Consider the following 15,504-nt stretch of genomic DNA (forward strand, 5'->3'; position numbering starts at 1 on the left):
TGTAACCTGCAGGATGTTCATGGTAGGGGATTCAGTGAAAGTCATGGCTTTGAGAGTCTATGAACCTGTCCTATAGAGATATCCTGAGGTAGGGGGCCTCCAGCAACTTCAACTTCCTCCTTTTTTACCGAGCATGATTCCAAAATTAACCTCAGTTTTCCTTCAGAGTTCATGTTATCACATTTGGCCAATGCAGCTTTGAGATCAGGAGCGCTCTCCCTTCACCATGTTACACTGTACAAAAAGGAACCATGACCAAACCAAGGTAAATGATAAGGGTCAATTTCTTACAGATATTTCATGGGTGATGTCACTTGGTTACACCTAATATCGTCAACCTGCAAATAAGTTATGTCCCTATTGGGGTCCCTCGGTAGACAATGCAGAATTATGGGTCATTAATGGTTAGTTTGACATTCACACATTTCTTTGGCAATGGAGTCAATCATCACAAGCTGTCTTTAGAGTTGTAACCTCCTCGTACTAATCATTTGTTAAATATAGTCCGTTCATCTATGACTTCAGATGTACCAATGGGTGCATACAGCAGATAGCTCATTCAGCTTGATCAGTCGCATTCCTTTGATGGTCCTGCTTTTCTTCCACACACCTGAGTTTCCTCCTTGGAAAGCCCACTGATGTCAATATGGAATGGGGGAGAATGGAATTTTAAAATTAACGCTGTGGTTCACATGAATCTAGGCATGTGCAGAAAAATAAATCAGAGAAATGAGAAAGGGCCTCCAAACTATTAAACCATGTAAAGGATCTTCTACATGGTCCTTTTAACATATTTTCAAGTTTGCTCATCCCCTGACAACACTAAATGTCCACTGTTATGGACGTGCCCTGGAAATGGTGTAAAATCTCGATAAAGGCACTTCGGGTTTTAAAAGTATAGATGCTGTATCACCTGAATTCAATAATGACATGCTTTCATCCATCATAATCTGGTGACGATGGATGACAGGCTAAATGCTGTGGGGCTATAGATTCCTTTTCCAAGCAGAGCTGACCCATTGAATAAAAAACTGACCTTTCCTGTATCTATACAAACATGTGGATTCTACACCAAGAAATACCTGGGTTCAATTCCACCCATGGGTGACTGCCTGTGGGGTGTTTGCCACTTCTTCCCATGTCTGTGTGGGTTTCCTCTGGCTGCTCCAGTTTCCTTCCACAGTCCAAAAATGTGCAGGTTAGGTGGATTGACCATGCTGAATTGCCCATCATGTCCAGGGATGTGGAGGCTAGGTGGGTTAGCCAAGGGAAATGCAGGGTTACAGGGACAAGGTGGAGGAGTGGGTCTGGGTGTGATGCTCTTTGGAGGGTTTGTATGAACTCAGTGGCCAAATGGCCTACTTCTACACTGTAGGGATTCTATTCTATGAAATGTACAATGATTCCACCAATACCTGCACTCTAGTGTGTGTTTGTGTTTCCCAATGGAATAAGAGGATTAGTTTTTCAGTTGTAATTAAAACACAACATAGCAGCTACATTATTGGCAGCACAAATGAGATATATAACCAGAACTGTAATGTATCTCACAGATATTGTTTGTTGGCCAAGTGTTGGTCAGGACAGAAATTTTCAAATACGGGTGTAGGATCTTCTACATCCACCGGAGACATAATTAAAGCTTACATTTAATGTTTCGGCCAAATGTTGGCACCTACAGTAATACAGCACTGGCCTTGATTGCCAGAGGCAGCTGGCATCTACCCTGCAGTTTCTAAACTCCTTGAAGGAACACCATTGTGACTCTGAGGCGAGAGTACTCCCAATAAGGAGGGAAGAAAAGGACAACAAGACACTAATTCAAGGATGCAATGAGATTTTCTCTGCAGCCTGTGGCTTTATTCGCTGTTGAACATTCAGCAAATGTAAATAGCCTTTTTTTGGATCTTACTGAATTTCCAACTGTGTCTTTTGAAAGCATGGGGTCACTTCATAACCGAGGCCGTGCGCATGGAGAGCACAGCTCAGTCAAAAAGACAGTAGCTGAACACAAAAGTAAATGGGCAGCATGGTGGCTCAGTGGTTAGCACTGCTGCCTCACAGTACCAGGGAGCTGGGTTCAATTCCAGTCTTGGGCAACTGTCTGTGTGGAGTTTGTACATTCTGCCTGTGTCTCCACTAGTTTCCTCTGGGTGCTGCAGTTTCCTTCCACAGCCCAAAGATGTGCAGTTTAGGTGAATTGGCCATGATAAATTGCCCGCAGTGTTCAGGGATGGCTAAGTTATCCCATCCCTGGGATAACTTAGGTAACTTAACCTAAGTTAGGTGCATTAGTCAAGGTTAAGTATTGGGTGGGTTACTCTTTAGAGGGTCAGTGTGGACTTGTTGGGCCAAATGGCCTGTTTCCACACTGTAGGGATTCTATGACCCTGAAAAATGTTGCTTTAATATCTCAAATAAAATGCTGCAGATGCTGAAAATCTGAAACAAGCACAGAGAATGCTGGAGAAACTCACCAGATGTGGCAGCAGCTGCGGAGAAAGAAAAACAGAGTTTTCAGTCCGGTATCACTATTCTTCAGAACTGAATGATCATACCAGACTCGAAACCTTAAATGTATTTTCTCTCCACAGATGCTACCGCACCTGCTGAATTTCTCGAGCAATTTCTAGCTTTTCTTTACTATTGCATTCTCCAGTTTATGTTATTTCCTGCTGCAACTTGTGACTAACATGTGTCACCCCTTTCCCCTCAATCCAATCCCAATATTGATATTGATATTTTCCAGCCAAGCTGCTCACAGATGCCAATGTACACATCTGTAGAACAGCAGGCCAGATCCCCCGGGTCAAAGGTAGCAAACGTGACCATTGCACCAGAACAACTCTTTGCACTGGGGGATGTGATTAACCATGACCCTGCCTGTCAACGCCAGTTTCCAGCAAAAGGTCCGGCAGCCGGAACCCCTCCCTTTCTCCTGATGGTTTCATCCCCTGCGGATATGGCACCCGGTTAAATAAACAGGACAAAGCATTATTTCAACACTCATGGGCTTTGCATCCCTCAAATTCCTGTTGCAGAATCCCCAGACGCACAATAGACACATTTCAGTGCACTGCTGAACTGCCAAGTCAGAGATTCGTATTAAAAAAAAACATTAAACGCCAATTTCAACCCTGATGCAACCAGACGGTCTGTGGCATGTGGAGCGAAATGAGACTGTGGGGAGCGACAAGCGTCTTGTGCTAGGATAGTGGATGTACAGCGGACAGTCTTGTTCTTTTACAGTAAGGTATATTCGATCACCAACATTAATTTCATAGATCGGTCAGGAAGGCATCCTGCAACTGCAGCCAAGCGCCCGATCTGACATCCCAATCCCAATTACAGGGCTGGCATTAAATGGCATTGCATTCTGGCATCCTATTCGAATCTCGCTTTCCCCCTTACTGCTTTAGCCGGCTCTGTCTCATTTGCTTTGCAAATTTCCGCACTACATCGAACAGAGATGTTGAAGTGGGCAGGCAGGAAAATCACAAGGGGAGTGAGGGAATGCTGTCCTCTATCTGGGAGGAAAGCTGTCCAAGCGGATTGTGAGGGGCAGTCACGGGTTTAGACAGAGGATCCCGGACCCCCAGCTGCGTCAATTCCTTACATTATTCCCCCCCACACACAGACACACACACACACACACACACATTGGGGACGAGGTAACGCGAAAATCAGCCAGTCACAAAATATTCACGGAGCCCCATCCTGGAGCTAACCAACGCGTTTTTACACGAGGGCAGAGCACCGTGCAGCGAAGCCGGCTCACTGCCAGCTCAGGGAAAGAACAGCAAATGTGTGGGACTCACCTCCTTCTCCTCTGGATCCCACAAGAACAACCGAGTGCATCAGGCGACAGCCAGAGGGGTGAAATACGGCAGGATCGGTATCCCAGCGACGCCCATCGGCAGCCGGCAGACCGTGCAGAGAAAGCAGAGGCAGTGAATGGAAAGGTTTATTGAGGAACACAAGACACTGATGGTAAGTGTTAATCGGGTTCCTGTTTTTTTTTTGGTTGGTGTGGCTGCTGCAATGAATGGGACTTACCCGATTTCAGCATTCGGCTTTTAAACCTGACGTTGCTGACCATAGTGACAGGTTTAAATCCCTCCGACCCTAGGGCGCCCGGAGCCTGATTCCCCGGCACAGCCAGGAAACTGACACTGACACAGTGAAACTGGTACCCAGCGCTCGCAGCGAGCCAATCACAGGCAGGTATGCGGGCAATCTAGCCAATCGCGGGCAGGCTACTGACAGCTAGCCAATGGTATTCAGGGGCTGAATATCTCCAGCCATTCACAGCACAGTACCTCGCGTCAATCACAGGCGAGCGTCCGGGCCCTCCAGCCAATCATAGAGTTAGTAGCTGGTGCAATCAGGTGTAAAGAAAGTGTCAAGGGGAACCAATCAGAAATGCAGCACCAGAGCAATGAGCCAATCAGGAGCACACGCAGGGAGAGGGTGGACTATCGGATCCCCATCTGGAGGATAAACAAACAAAAACAGAGAACACATAGGCATTGAGAAGCTCAGGGGAATGTTCAAAAGAAGAATTACAGTAAGAAAAATGACTGTCAGAAGGATGAAGTCAAAAATCACACGACACCGGGTTATAGACCAACAGGTTTATTTAAAACCGCAAGCTTTCGGAGCCCCTGCTCATTCCTCAGGCAGCTAGAAAAAAGCTAAAAAGCTGAAAGGATGTTATTCTCTGACTGAGGAGGTCTAAATCCGAGGGATAAAATCTCAGAATAAGGAAAAATTACCATAGTCCCAGTGGACCATGGAGTTGATCTCTAATTGGAGAGACATAACTGATGCTTCTTTAACGTGAGGGTCACAGACCTCAGGCAAGGGGCAAACTGGCGAAAGAGAGTCCTTTATAGTAACCTCAGCTGGTGCAGGGATTGAACTCATGCTGTTGACATCATTCTGCACTGCAACTCAGTTATCCCAGCTCATGCTGATAGCCTGTGCTCAAATCCCACAGCGGGCAAGGTCACAATTAGGGTCCTGTCTTCTGAACCTCGCCCCTTGCCTGTTGCGTGGCAACTCTCGGACTGATCTGTCAAGAGAGATTGAGAAGACTACGTGTCCATTCTCTGGAGTTCAGTAGAATGAGTAGTGACCTAATTGAACTTTACAAAATTCTAAAAGGACTACACAGGATTGCTGCAGAAAGGATACTTTGCTGGCTATGGGGATCCAGAACTAGGAATCACCAAAGATTCCCAGACAGCAACTTCCAAACCATGACCACTTCTATCTAGACAACAAGAGCAACAGATACATAGGAACATTACCTCTTGAATGTTCCCCTCCAAGCCTTTCATCCTCCTGACTTGGAAATATATTACAGTTCCTTCATTGTCACTGGGTTCAAATCCTGCAATTCCATTCCGAAGGGCATTGTGGATCTATCTACAGCACATGGACTGCAGCAGTACAGAGGCAACATCCCATCACATTCTCAAGAGCAATTAGGGATGGGCAATAAATGCTGGCCAGACAGTGGCACCCACATCCCATGAGTGAATAAAACAAAACTAGGGGACATAGTCTCAGAATTAGGGGCAAACCATTTAGCAATTTGGAGGCAATGTGAGAACTTGGCAGAGAGGGCAAGAAGTACTTTTTGCTTGCTTTTTTACTTCATAGTTTGTAAGGTATTTTAACAGGATAAGTTGAAGCCAAGGAACAGGTGCCCAACACAAAAGAAAGAATAACATCAGAGTAAAACATTAAGTTCACTGGGTGGTAATAGTTACTAATATGAATATATAGTATAGGTTACTTTCAGATGGAAAGTAAGTAGGCAAAATATTTACAGGTTACAGATTAAAAGAGCAGAAGGACATTTTTAAAAATCAAGCCAAGAACTAAGTAAATAAAATAAGGATGCAGGGCCAGGCAATGGGTTTTACTTCCAAGATGTGGGAGCTGGTGGACCCCATTGTAGTTCATAGTGACCACATCGATAGCAATGCTGGTTGCTTGAGGAACTCTGGCTCAGAGTTGATGAGTTGGAGCCTGAGCTACAAACACTGTGACACTTCAGCGAGGGGGAGAGTTACCTGCTCACTGTGTTTCAGGAGGCAGTCACACTCCTTAGATTAACTACTTCGAATTCAGTCAGTGGTCAAGGACAAGAGGGTATGATTATGCTCCATTGATGACTGTATCGGCGCTACCTCATGCTCCTGCGAGGAGGTTGAACAGTTCATCCACTTTACTAACACCTTCCACCCCGACCTCAAATTTATCTGGACCGTCTCAGACTTCACCCTCCCCTTCCTAGGCCTCTCCATTTCTATCTCGGGTGACCGAGTCAACACGGACATTTACTATAAACCAACCGACTCCCACAGCTACCTAGATTACACCTCCTCCCACCCTGCCCCCTGTAAAAACGTCATCCCACATTCCCAATTCCTTCGCCTCCGACACATCTGCTCCCAGGAGGACCAATTCCAATACTGAACAACCCAGATGGCCTCCTTCTTCAAAGACCTCAATTTCCCCTGAGATGTGGTTGACAATGCTCTCCACCGCATCTCCTCCATTTTCCGCTACTCCACTCTTGAACCCCGCCCCTCCAATTGCCACCAGGACAGAACCCCACTGGTCTTCACCTACCACCCCACCAACCTCCATATACATCGTATCACCCTTCGTCATTTCCGTCACCTCTAAACAGACCCCATCACCAGAAATATATTTCCCTCCCCTCCCCTATCAACATTCTGGAAAGACCACTCCCTCCGTGACTCCCTCGTCAGGTCCACACCCCCCACCAACCCATCCTCCACTCCCGGCACCTTCCCCTGCAACTGCAAGAAATGCAAAACTTGCGCCCACACCTCCCCCCTCACTTCCCTCCAAGGCCCCAAGGGATCCTTCCATATCCATCACAAATTCACCTGCACCTCCACCGACATCATTTACTGCATCTGCTGCACCCGATGTGGCCTCCTTTACATTGGGGAGACAGGCCGCCTACTTGCGGAATGTTTCAGGGAACACCTCTGGGACACCCGCACCAACCAACCCAACCGCCCTGTGGCTGAACACTTTAACTCCCCCTCCCACTCCACCAAGGACATGCAGGTCCTTGGCCTCGTCCATCGCCAGACCATGGCAACACGACGCCTGGAGGAAGAGCGCCTCATCTTCCGCCCAGGAACCTTCCACCACAAAGGATGAATGCAGATTTCTCCAGCTTCCTCATTTCCCCTCCCCCCACCTTATCTCAGTCCCAACCCTCAGACTCAGCACCGCCTTCTTGACCTGCAATCTTCTTCCCGACCTCTCTGCCCCCACCCCCTCTCTGGCCTATCACCCTCACCTTAACCTCCTTCCACCTATCGTATTCCCAACGCCCCTCCCCCAAGTCCCTCCTCCCTACCTTTTATCTTAGCCTGCTTGGCACACCTTCCTCATTCCTGAAGAAGGGCTTATGCCTGAAATGTCGATTCTCCTGCTCCTTGGATGCTGCCTGACCTGCTGCTTTTCCAGCAACACATTTTTCAGCTCTGATCTCCAGCATCTGCAGTCCTCACTTTCTCCTCCATGATTATGAGTGAGGCAAATAGATGGATCCAGGAGGTAGTGCTGAAGGAACATCAGCCCTTGAGCAGGTTTGAGATTCTTGCCTCCTGTGCAGATGAGAGCGGCCGGTATCAGAAGGATGATCAAACTGACTACAGCACTGTGGTGCAGGGAGCCATTCAAGAGGGAGGGGAAAAGAGAAATGTACAGTAATTGTCGTCAGGGTAGTATAGTCAGGGACACAGAGACTGTTCTCTGTGGCCAGGATTGAGGGTACCAAAGGTTGTGTTGCCTGCTTGGTGCCAAGGTTCAGGCTGTCTCATCTGGGCTGCAAAGGAACCTGGAGGAGGAGGGGAAAGATCCTGTTGTCATGAGTCCATGTAGGTACCAACAATATTGGCAGAAAGACAAAAGGAGTTTCATTGAGGAACTATGAGCAGCTAAGTAGTAAATTAAAAAGCAGAACCAAAAAGGTAAATTAATCACGAGCTAATTGGCACAAGGTCAACAAGATCAAAAAGGCAAGTGCTTAACTGAAAGATTAGTGTGGGAGAAACAGGCTCAGGTTCATGGAACATTGATATCAGTCCTGGAGAAAGATGGAGCTGTTCCAATGGGATAGGCTCACCTGAATCATGCTGGGCCCAGATTCCTGGCAAATTGCAGTACTAGGGCTACAGATAGGGCTTCAAACTAAATAGTGTGGAGTTCAGTTGCATGGAAAATCCTGGAGGAGTTTAAGGGGTGAGATGGGGGAATGCTCAGCAGAGGTTATTAAAGTTTCCACAATTAGTAGTAGGACAGAGAGTGTGGAAAGACTCAGGAACCTAACTTCAGGCAAAGCAAAGCACAAGAGAAGGGAGACAGTCAACACAGTACTATGGGATAGGAACAAGTTACTGCAGATGCTGGAATCTGCACTCAAAACAAACAGTGCTGTAGATCACAGCAGATCAGGCAGCATCCATGGAGAGAGAGCAAGCTAACATTTTGAGTCTAGATAATTCATCAGAGTTGACGTGAATTGTGGAGGTGTCGGCATTTATTAGGAGAGGAGTTGGGAGGTGGGTTTGGAGTGTTGGGGAAGAAAGGATGTTGATAGTTCTGCTTAAGTAATTGGAATGTGAGAAGGTCAGAACAATGGTGTGTCTAACTGCCAGACTGGAAAGAACAGACAGTCCCACGGGTGGGGGGGAGGGGAGAGAGGACATGGTGACAGAGAATGTAACAAGTAAAGCTAAAAGAAAAGGAAGGAATGGGAGTAAGTACACAATTTGAAGATGTTGAACTCAATATTAACTCTAGAAGGTTGTAAAATGCCTCATCTGAAAATAGTTAAAAATCACACAACACCAGGTTATAGTCCAAAAGGTTTATTTGGAAACACTGGCTTCAAAGCGCTGCTTCTTTGTCAGGTAGCAAGTACAAAGCTAGTGCTTCCAAATAAACCTATCAGACAATAACCTGGTGTTGTGTGATTTTTAACTTTGTCCAGCCCGTCCAACTCCTGCAACTTCACATCATAGTCTAAAGATGACAGTTCTGTCCAGTCTGTCAGTTGTCACCATTGTTCTGCCCATCTCACATTCTGATCACTTAAATTGAACTACCAACATCCTTTGTCCCCCAGCACTCTAACCCCACCTCCACTATTGCAGAAGTGCTGTCCCCTCCACACTTTACATCAGCTCTGATGAAGAGTCATCCACACTAGAAACATTAGCTTGCTTTCTCTCCAAGGATACTGCCAGCATTTTTCGTTTCCAGTATAGGATGGTGGAGGTTGCACTTAAATTCACAGACTAAACTAAACAAGGTAAACAAGTTTGTATTGCCGATTGAAATTAGTGGTGGGTATGATGTTGTGGCTATCACAGAGCAAGGGAATCAAGGTTGGGAACTAAATATCCAAGTATACATGTCCTTTCAAAGGATAGGCAGATGGACAGAGAGGGTGGAGCTGCCATATTAGTATGAAATTAGTTTGATAGCGAAAAGTGATATGGAGTTAGAAGGTGTAGAATCTGTGTGAGTGGAGTTGAGAAACTGTAAAGGGAAAAGGACCCTAATGGGAGTTGTATAGAGGCCCTCTAGCAGTAATCAGGAAGTGAGGAAGAAAATAAATTAGGAGATAGAAAAGGCATGGAAGAAGGGCACTATTACAATACTCATGGAGGACCTCAATTTGCAGATGGACTGGCAAAAGCAGGATTTAGCAGATCCCAAGAAAACAAATTTGTTAAGTGTCTGCAAGATTATTTTTGGAACAGCTTTTGATAGAGCCCACTAGGGAACAGATAATTCCAGATTTGATGATGTGTAATGAGGCAGACTTGATTAGGGAGTTTAAGGGTGAAGGAACCCCCTAGGATGCAGTGACCATAATATCATAGAATTCACCGTGCAATTGAGAAGGAGAAGCTGGAATCAGATGTAACAGTATTACAGTTGAAAAGAAATCTATAAGGACATGACGAGGGGCTGGCCAGAGTTCATTGGAAGGGGAGCCGAACAGGGAAGACAGTGGAGCAGCAATGGCAGATCTTAGATTTAGATTTTATTTTCATGTGTACTCAAGAAACAGAAGCATAGTGAAAAGTGCATGATGTCACTGCACAAGGTGCCATCTTAGGTACAAAGGTACTGAAGTGCAAAAGAATTAGGTACAAAGTTGTAAGAGAAACAGAGTTAAAAAGTCAAGCATTACTTCATGGAATAAGTAGAAAAATAAAGAAATAAGTTAATAGTTAACATTAAAGTCTTCCCTAATTCAAACTAGGAAAATAAATGAATAGGTTAAGAGTTCAATAATCTTTGATGAACCTTTTGCTAATCTTGCTCTCCGGGAGACGTCAGCTGTCTGTTCTCGATGCTGCTGCCACAGATACTGTAGCTGCTGATGAGGTTGCCGCCTATCCAATATCCCCCAGTGCATCAGGAACATGTCCAGGCAGGAACTATGTATGCCGAGCCGAGACACCACTGACAGACTGTGACCCACCATGAGCATTCAAGTGACCAGGCTGAGAGCCGTCAAGAGACCGGGCCAAGATCCACTGAGAGACCAGGCCAACATACCACTGAGAAATCAAGCCAAGACCCTCACAAACCACTGAGAGACCAGACTGAGACCCCCATGAGCACACGAGAGACCAGCCAAGAGCTGACAAGACACCTGGCCAACATACCGCCAACAGACTGGGCCAAGAACTGCCAAGAGACCAGGCCAACATACCACTGAGAAACCAGGCTAAGAACCACACGAATCACCGAGAGACCAGGTTGAGACTTGCAGTGAACTGCCAAGAGATCAGGCCAAGACTCACTATGAACCACTGAGAGATCAGGCCAAGAGCCATCGAGAGACCGGTGACATATTGTCACAAACTGCCAAGAGAGCAGGCTGAGACTCAGCATGAACCATCAAGAAACCGGGCCATGAACTGCTAAGAGACTGGGGTGACATATCGTCATGAGCTGCCAAGAGACCAGGCTAACATACCTCTGAGAGACCAAGCTAAGATCCACACAAACCAACTGAAAGACCAGGCTGAGACTTGCTACTAATGGCCAAGAGATCAGGCCAAGCCCCACTATGAACCACTGAGAGACCAGGCCAAGAGCCACCGAGAGACCATGGTGACATATTGTCACGAGCTGCCAAGAGACCAGGCTGAAACCTGCTGCAGGGGAAAGCACCAAAAAACGAGTGAGAAAAAGAGAGAAGGAAATGAGAAATAAACAGTCAGAACAGAGGAGCTCTGGCTGGAGCATCCTACTCTGCTGCCATCTGAGGGTAAAACAGCAGACATTCACCCCAAGGAAGAAGAAACATAGTAAGGGAGGATGAGGCAACCATCACTGACAAGGGAAATAAGGGAAAGCATAAAAACAAAAAAAGACATACAATGTAGTGAAGATTAGTTGGAAGCCAGAGGATTGAGAAACCTTTAAAAGACAGCAGAGGACAACTCAAAGAGCAAGAAGGGAGGAGAAGATGAAATACAAGGGTAAGTTAGCTTGTAATATAAAAAAAATTGCACGAGATTTTTTAGATGTATAAAAGATAAGAGAGAGACAAGAGTGGACATTGACCATTGTAAAATTAGGCGAGAGAAGTAGTAATGGGGAACAAAGAAATGGCAAAAGAACTGAATAGGTACTTTGGATCAATCTTTACAATGGAAAATAACAGTAGCATACCAGAACTTTAAGAGAGCCAGGTCCAGAGGTAGTTTAAGTGTAGGTGTTGGGGAAGCTGTTGGGTCTGAAGTTAAATAACTCATCAGAACCAGACGGACTACAGCCCAGAGTTCTGAAGGAAATAGCTGAGAAGATTGTGCGGGCATTGATCTTTCAGAAATCACTGGAATCAGAAGGTTTCAGAGGACTAGAAAATAGCTAAGCACTCCTGTTTAAGCAGGGAGTGAGGCAGAAGACAGGAAATTACAGGCCTTTGTCATTGGTAAGACTTTACAGTCTATTATTAAGGATGAGATCATGGAGTATGTGGAAGTGTCACATGGTACAGTAGAGCTGAATCAGCATGGCTTCATTAAGAGGATGTTGTGCTTGACAAATCTGTAGGAGAGATCAGGCTCTAAGGGCAGAGCCTCACAGTGAAGGGAGATGAGGAAGAATTTCTTCAGCCAGAGTGTAGCGAGTCTGTGGAACTCATTGCCACAGAGGGCTTGGAGGCCAAGTCATTAAGTGTATTTAAGACAGAGATAGATCGATTAGAAAGGGGATCAAAGGTAACAGGAAGATGGCTGGAGAAGGGTATTAGAAAAACATCAGCCATGAACGAATGGTGGAGCCAAATCATTGGGCAGAATGGCCTAATTCTGCTTCTATCTCTAATGGTTTATGGACTAAGCTGAGGAGGAATGTCTTCCACACAGGGTGGTGAATTTCTGGAATTCTCTACCTCAGAGGGCTGTGGTGGCTCAGTCATCGAATATCTACAAGTAATAGATCATAGATTTCTAGATGTTAATGATATCAAGGGATATGAGGATCAGGTCAGAAAGTGACATTGAGATAGAAGATCAGCCATGATGTTGTTGAATGGTGGAACAAGATTGAGGGACTGAATGCAACTCCTGCTGCAGGTTAGGTGGATTGGCCATTCCAGATTGTCCATAGTGTCCAAGGATATGTAGGCTATTTGGGTTAGCCATGGGAAATGCAGGGATAGGGTGGCAGGGGTAGCAAATCGTGGGACGATCTTCAGAGGATTGTGAACACTTGATGGGCAGAAAGGCCTGCTTTCACACTGTAGGGATTCTACTTTCTGTGAATAAAATCTGAATTACTTGACATTTTGGTCAGATGTAATGGGGTATATGATAAATCAAACTGCAGCTGACCAACCACTTTCCAAACCTAATTCAAGCGTCTGCTTCAACTTAATTCTGAATATTAGCAACATGAGACCATTAAAATTTGTTTCTTTTCCTTTTAAAAACAGGTGTAAAATGTGACCTCTGTGTATTAACATTCCAGGAGTGCATTATTAAACCCAAAGTTGTTATTCTTTCAATGTTGTTTCTGTCATTATTTTATGCTTTCTCTTTTTTTCATTCAGCTTTGCAAATGAAATCCTCTCTATGTCAGGATTATACAGTCTCTTTTCACAATGAGGTCAAGTTTCCAAACTACTCGGCCACACAATATGAAAAAAATTATTCTTATACAGTGCATTCAGTATGTGGGAATTACTTTTACAATGTGACAATTTGGCCCTTTGCCTATTCCATCATTCAACAAGATCATGCTTGATCATCTACATGAATTTTCCCATTAATTCTGGGCACTGTATTCAAAACTGGTTTGGGTCTATTTTGAATGAACTCAATGATTGTAAGTCCGCAGCCGAAAATTGCATTTCCAAATATCTATCACTGTTTCAATGAAGAAATTTCTCCTCATCTCAGTTCTAAATGGGAAGCCCCTAATTCAAGTAATACCGTCTGTGTTTGGAAACATTTGTCCAGCTTCTATCTTATCAATCTTTCTCTGAATGTGATCTTTCAATGCAAGGACATTCATGCTTCTAAATTGAAGAGATTACTTACAGTGTGGCAACAGGCCCTTCAGCCCAACAAGCCCACACCAACCCATTCCCCTCTTCACCTAACACTACATGCAATTTAGCATGGCTTAACCTGCACATCTTTGGACTGTGGGAGGAAACCAGAGCACCCAGAGGAAACCCATGCAGACACGGGAAGAATGTGCAAACTCCACACAGGCAATTGCCTAAGGTGGGAATTGAACCCAGGTCCCTGGCAGCAGTGCTAAGCACTGTGCCACCGTGCTGTCCCACTTGCTGTGGAGCATACACCTAATCTTAACAATCGTATACACCTAGTCCATTTAATTGCTCCACATTCAGATCTCTCTTTATCCCTAGTATCAGTCTGATGAACATTTGTTGCACTCCCTCTCAGGAAGGCCAAAATATTACATAATAGTCTAGTTACTTTCTCATCAAGACATAATATAAACTGCTAGAAAACCGCTACACACCTTTACTCTGGTCTTTTCATAATAAAGGCTGAAAACTGTCTGCAGTTCTAATTGCTTGGTGCATATTAATTTTCCATAATTTATAAACAAGAACATTTGATCCTTCAATATCCACATTCCCCAATCTCTCACTGTTTAAACAATACTCTCTTTTTCTGTTTTTTCTTTCTGCAGTAAATAATTTCACACTTCTGGACAATACATATCAACTGTCATGTTCTTGTCCACACACTTAGAATGTCTATATCCTCATGAAGGCATTGAACATCATCCTAGTTAAGCACATAAAAGAAAAATTATTACAGGGATACGTTAATATAGTGACGTGAAATAAGTTGGGAATCTTATGTTGTACATAATCATCAGCATTAACTAATTATTTCCTGCCTGATATACTGAAAATTTACTGTGTAATCTTAGCACCTTTCTCTGAATTCTTTATCAATCATAATATATTTTCTTAATTGTTATAATCATAAATGAATCAAATAGTCCACTTGTGGTCTCGCTGATGGATATTTGATTTCATAATTGTAAATCTACTTATACTTTATTTAATCCTGTAATTATTGTCATACCCAATGATGTCATTTGTGCTCCTGAGGATTTTCAATATTTATTCGCTGGTCTGCTAATTCTATTCTAACCCCAAATTCTATTCTATTCGAACAAAATTGTCTTTCGACTTCAAGTTTTTGAGTATCTCAGTTTTGCCAACCAGCTGCTAAATCTCTCCAGAGCTTTCAGCATGTCAGCTTCTTGTTCATAATTTTATGTGTTCAGGAAACTTTAAAAAAGTTGATTATCATTAGCATCACTGTGGGTCACTATAAACATTTTAGAATCCCTAGTGTGGAAGCAGGCCATTCAGCCCTTCAAGTCCACACAAAACCTCCAAAGAGCATCCCACCTAGATAGACATCCATCCCCATGGCATTTGCCATGGTTAATCCACCTAACCTACATATCCCTGCACAGTATAGCATGGCCAAATCACCTAACCTGCACATCTTTGGACTGTGGAAGGAAACCCCAGCACCCAGACATAGGAGGAGAATGTGCAAACTCCACCTGAAGGTGGGATCGAACTCAGGTCCTTGACACTGTGAGACAGCTTTGCAAACCACTGAGCCACCATAGGCATGAGAGGTCTTTGTTTTAAAACTTAGGGTGGGAAATTCAGTGATGTTCACCTCTAATCACTATCATTGCTAACTTTGCTTCCCATAATTGAGTCAATTTATTGCCCATCCTGACCAATTCTTCTGCTTCCTAATCACTTTTACATTATTTATTATTCATTATTATTTGTGACATACCTAAACAGCGTAAAAGAGAAAGTGGGGGGATGATAAGCAAGTTTTCGGATGACACGAAGATTGGCCGGGTGGTTGACAGTAAGGAAGAAGGTCTTAG

At 44.5% G+C, this 15,504-nt stretch overlaps 1 protein-coding gene across 2 annotated transcripts in view; it reads right to left on the reverse strand.

Moving 5' to 3' along the window:
* septin5a (septin 5a) overlaps positions 1-4,174 on the reverse strand; it is a 125,566-nt gene extending 121,392 nt beyond the window's left edge. For both annotated transcript variants that reach the window (XM_060843773.1, XM_060843770.1), the window contains exons 1-2: positions 4,057-4,174; positions 3,819-3,829 (exon numbers count right to left, since the gene is read on the reverse strand). In XM_060843773.1, the coding sequence (XP_060699756.1) occupies positions 3,819-3,829; positions 4,057-4,099 (54 nt within the window). In that variant the 5' untranslated portion in view covers positions 4,100-4,174. The remainder of the gene's footprint in view (positions 1-3,818; positions 3,830-4,056) is intronic.
* Between the last annotated feature and the right edge of the window lie 11,330 nt (positions 4,175-15,504).

This window comes from Hemiscyllium ocellatum, chromosome 24 (genome assembly GCF_020745735.1).
Source record: "Hemiscyllium ocellatum isolate sHemOce1 chromosome 24, sHemOce1.pat.X.cur, whole genome shotgun sequence".
Lineage (NCBI taxonomy): Eukaryota > Metazoa > Chordata > Chondrichthyes > Orectolobiformes > Hemiscylliidae > Hemiscyllium > Hemiscyllium ocellatum.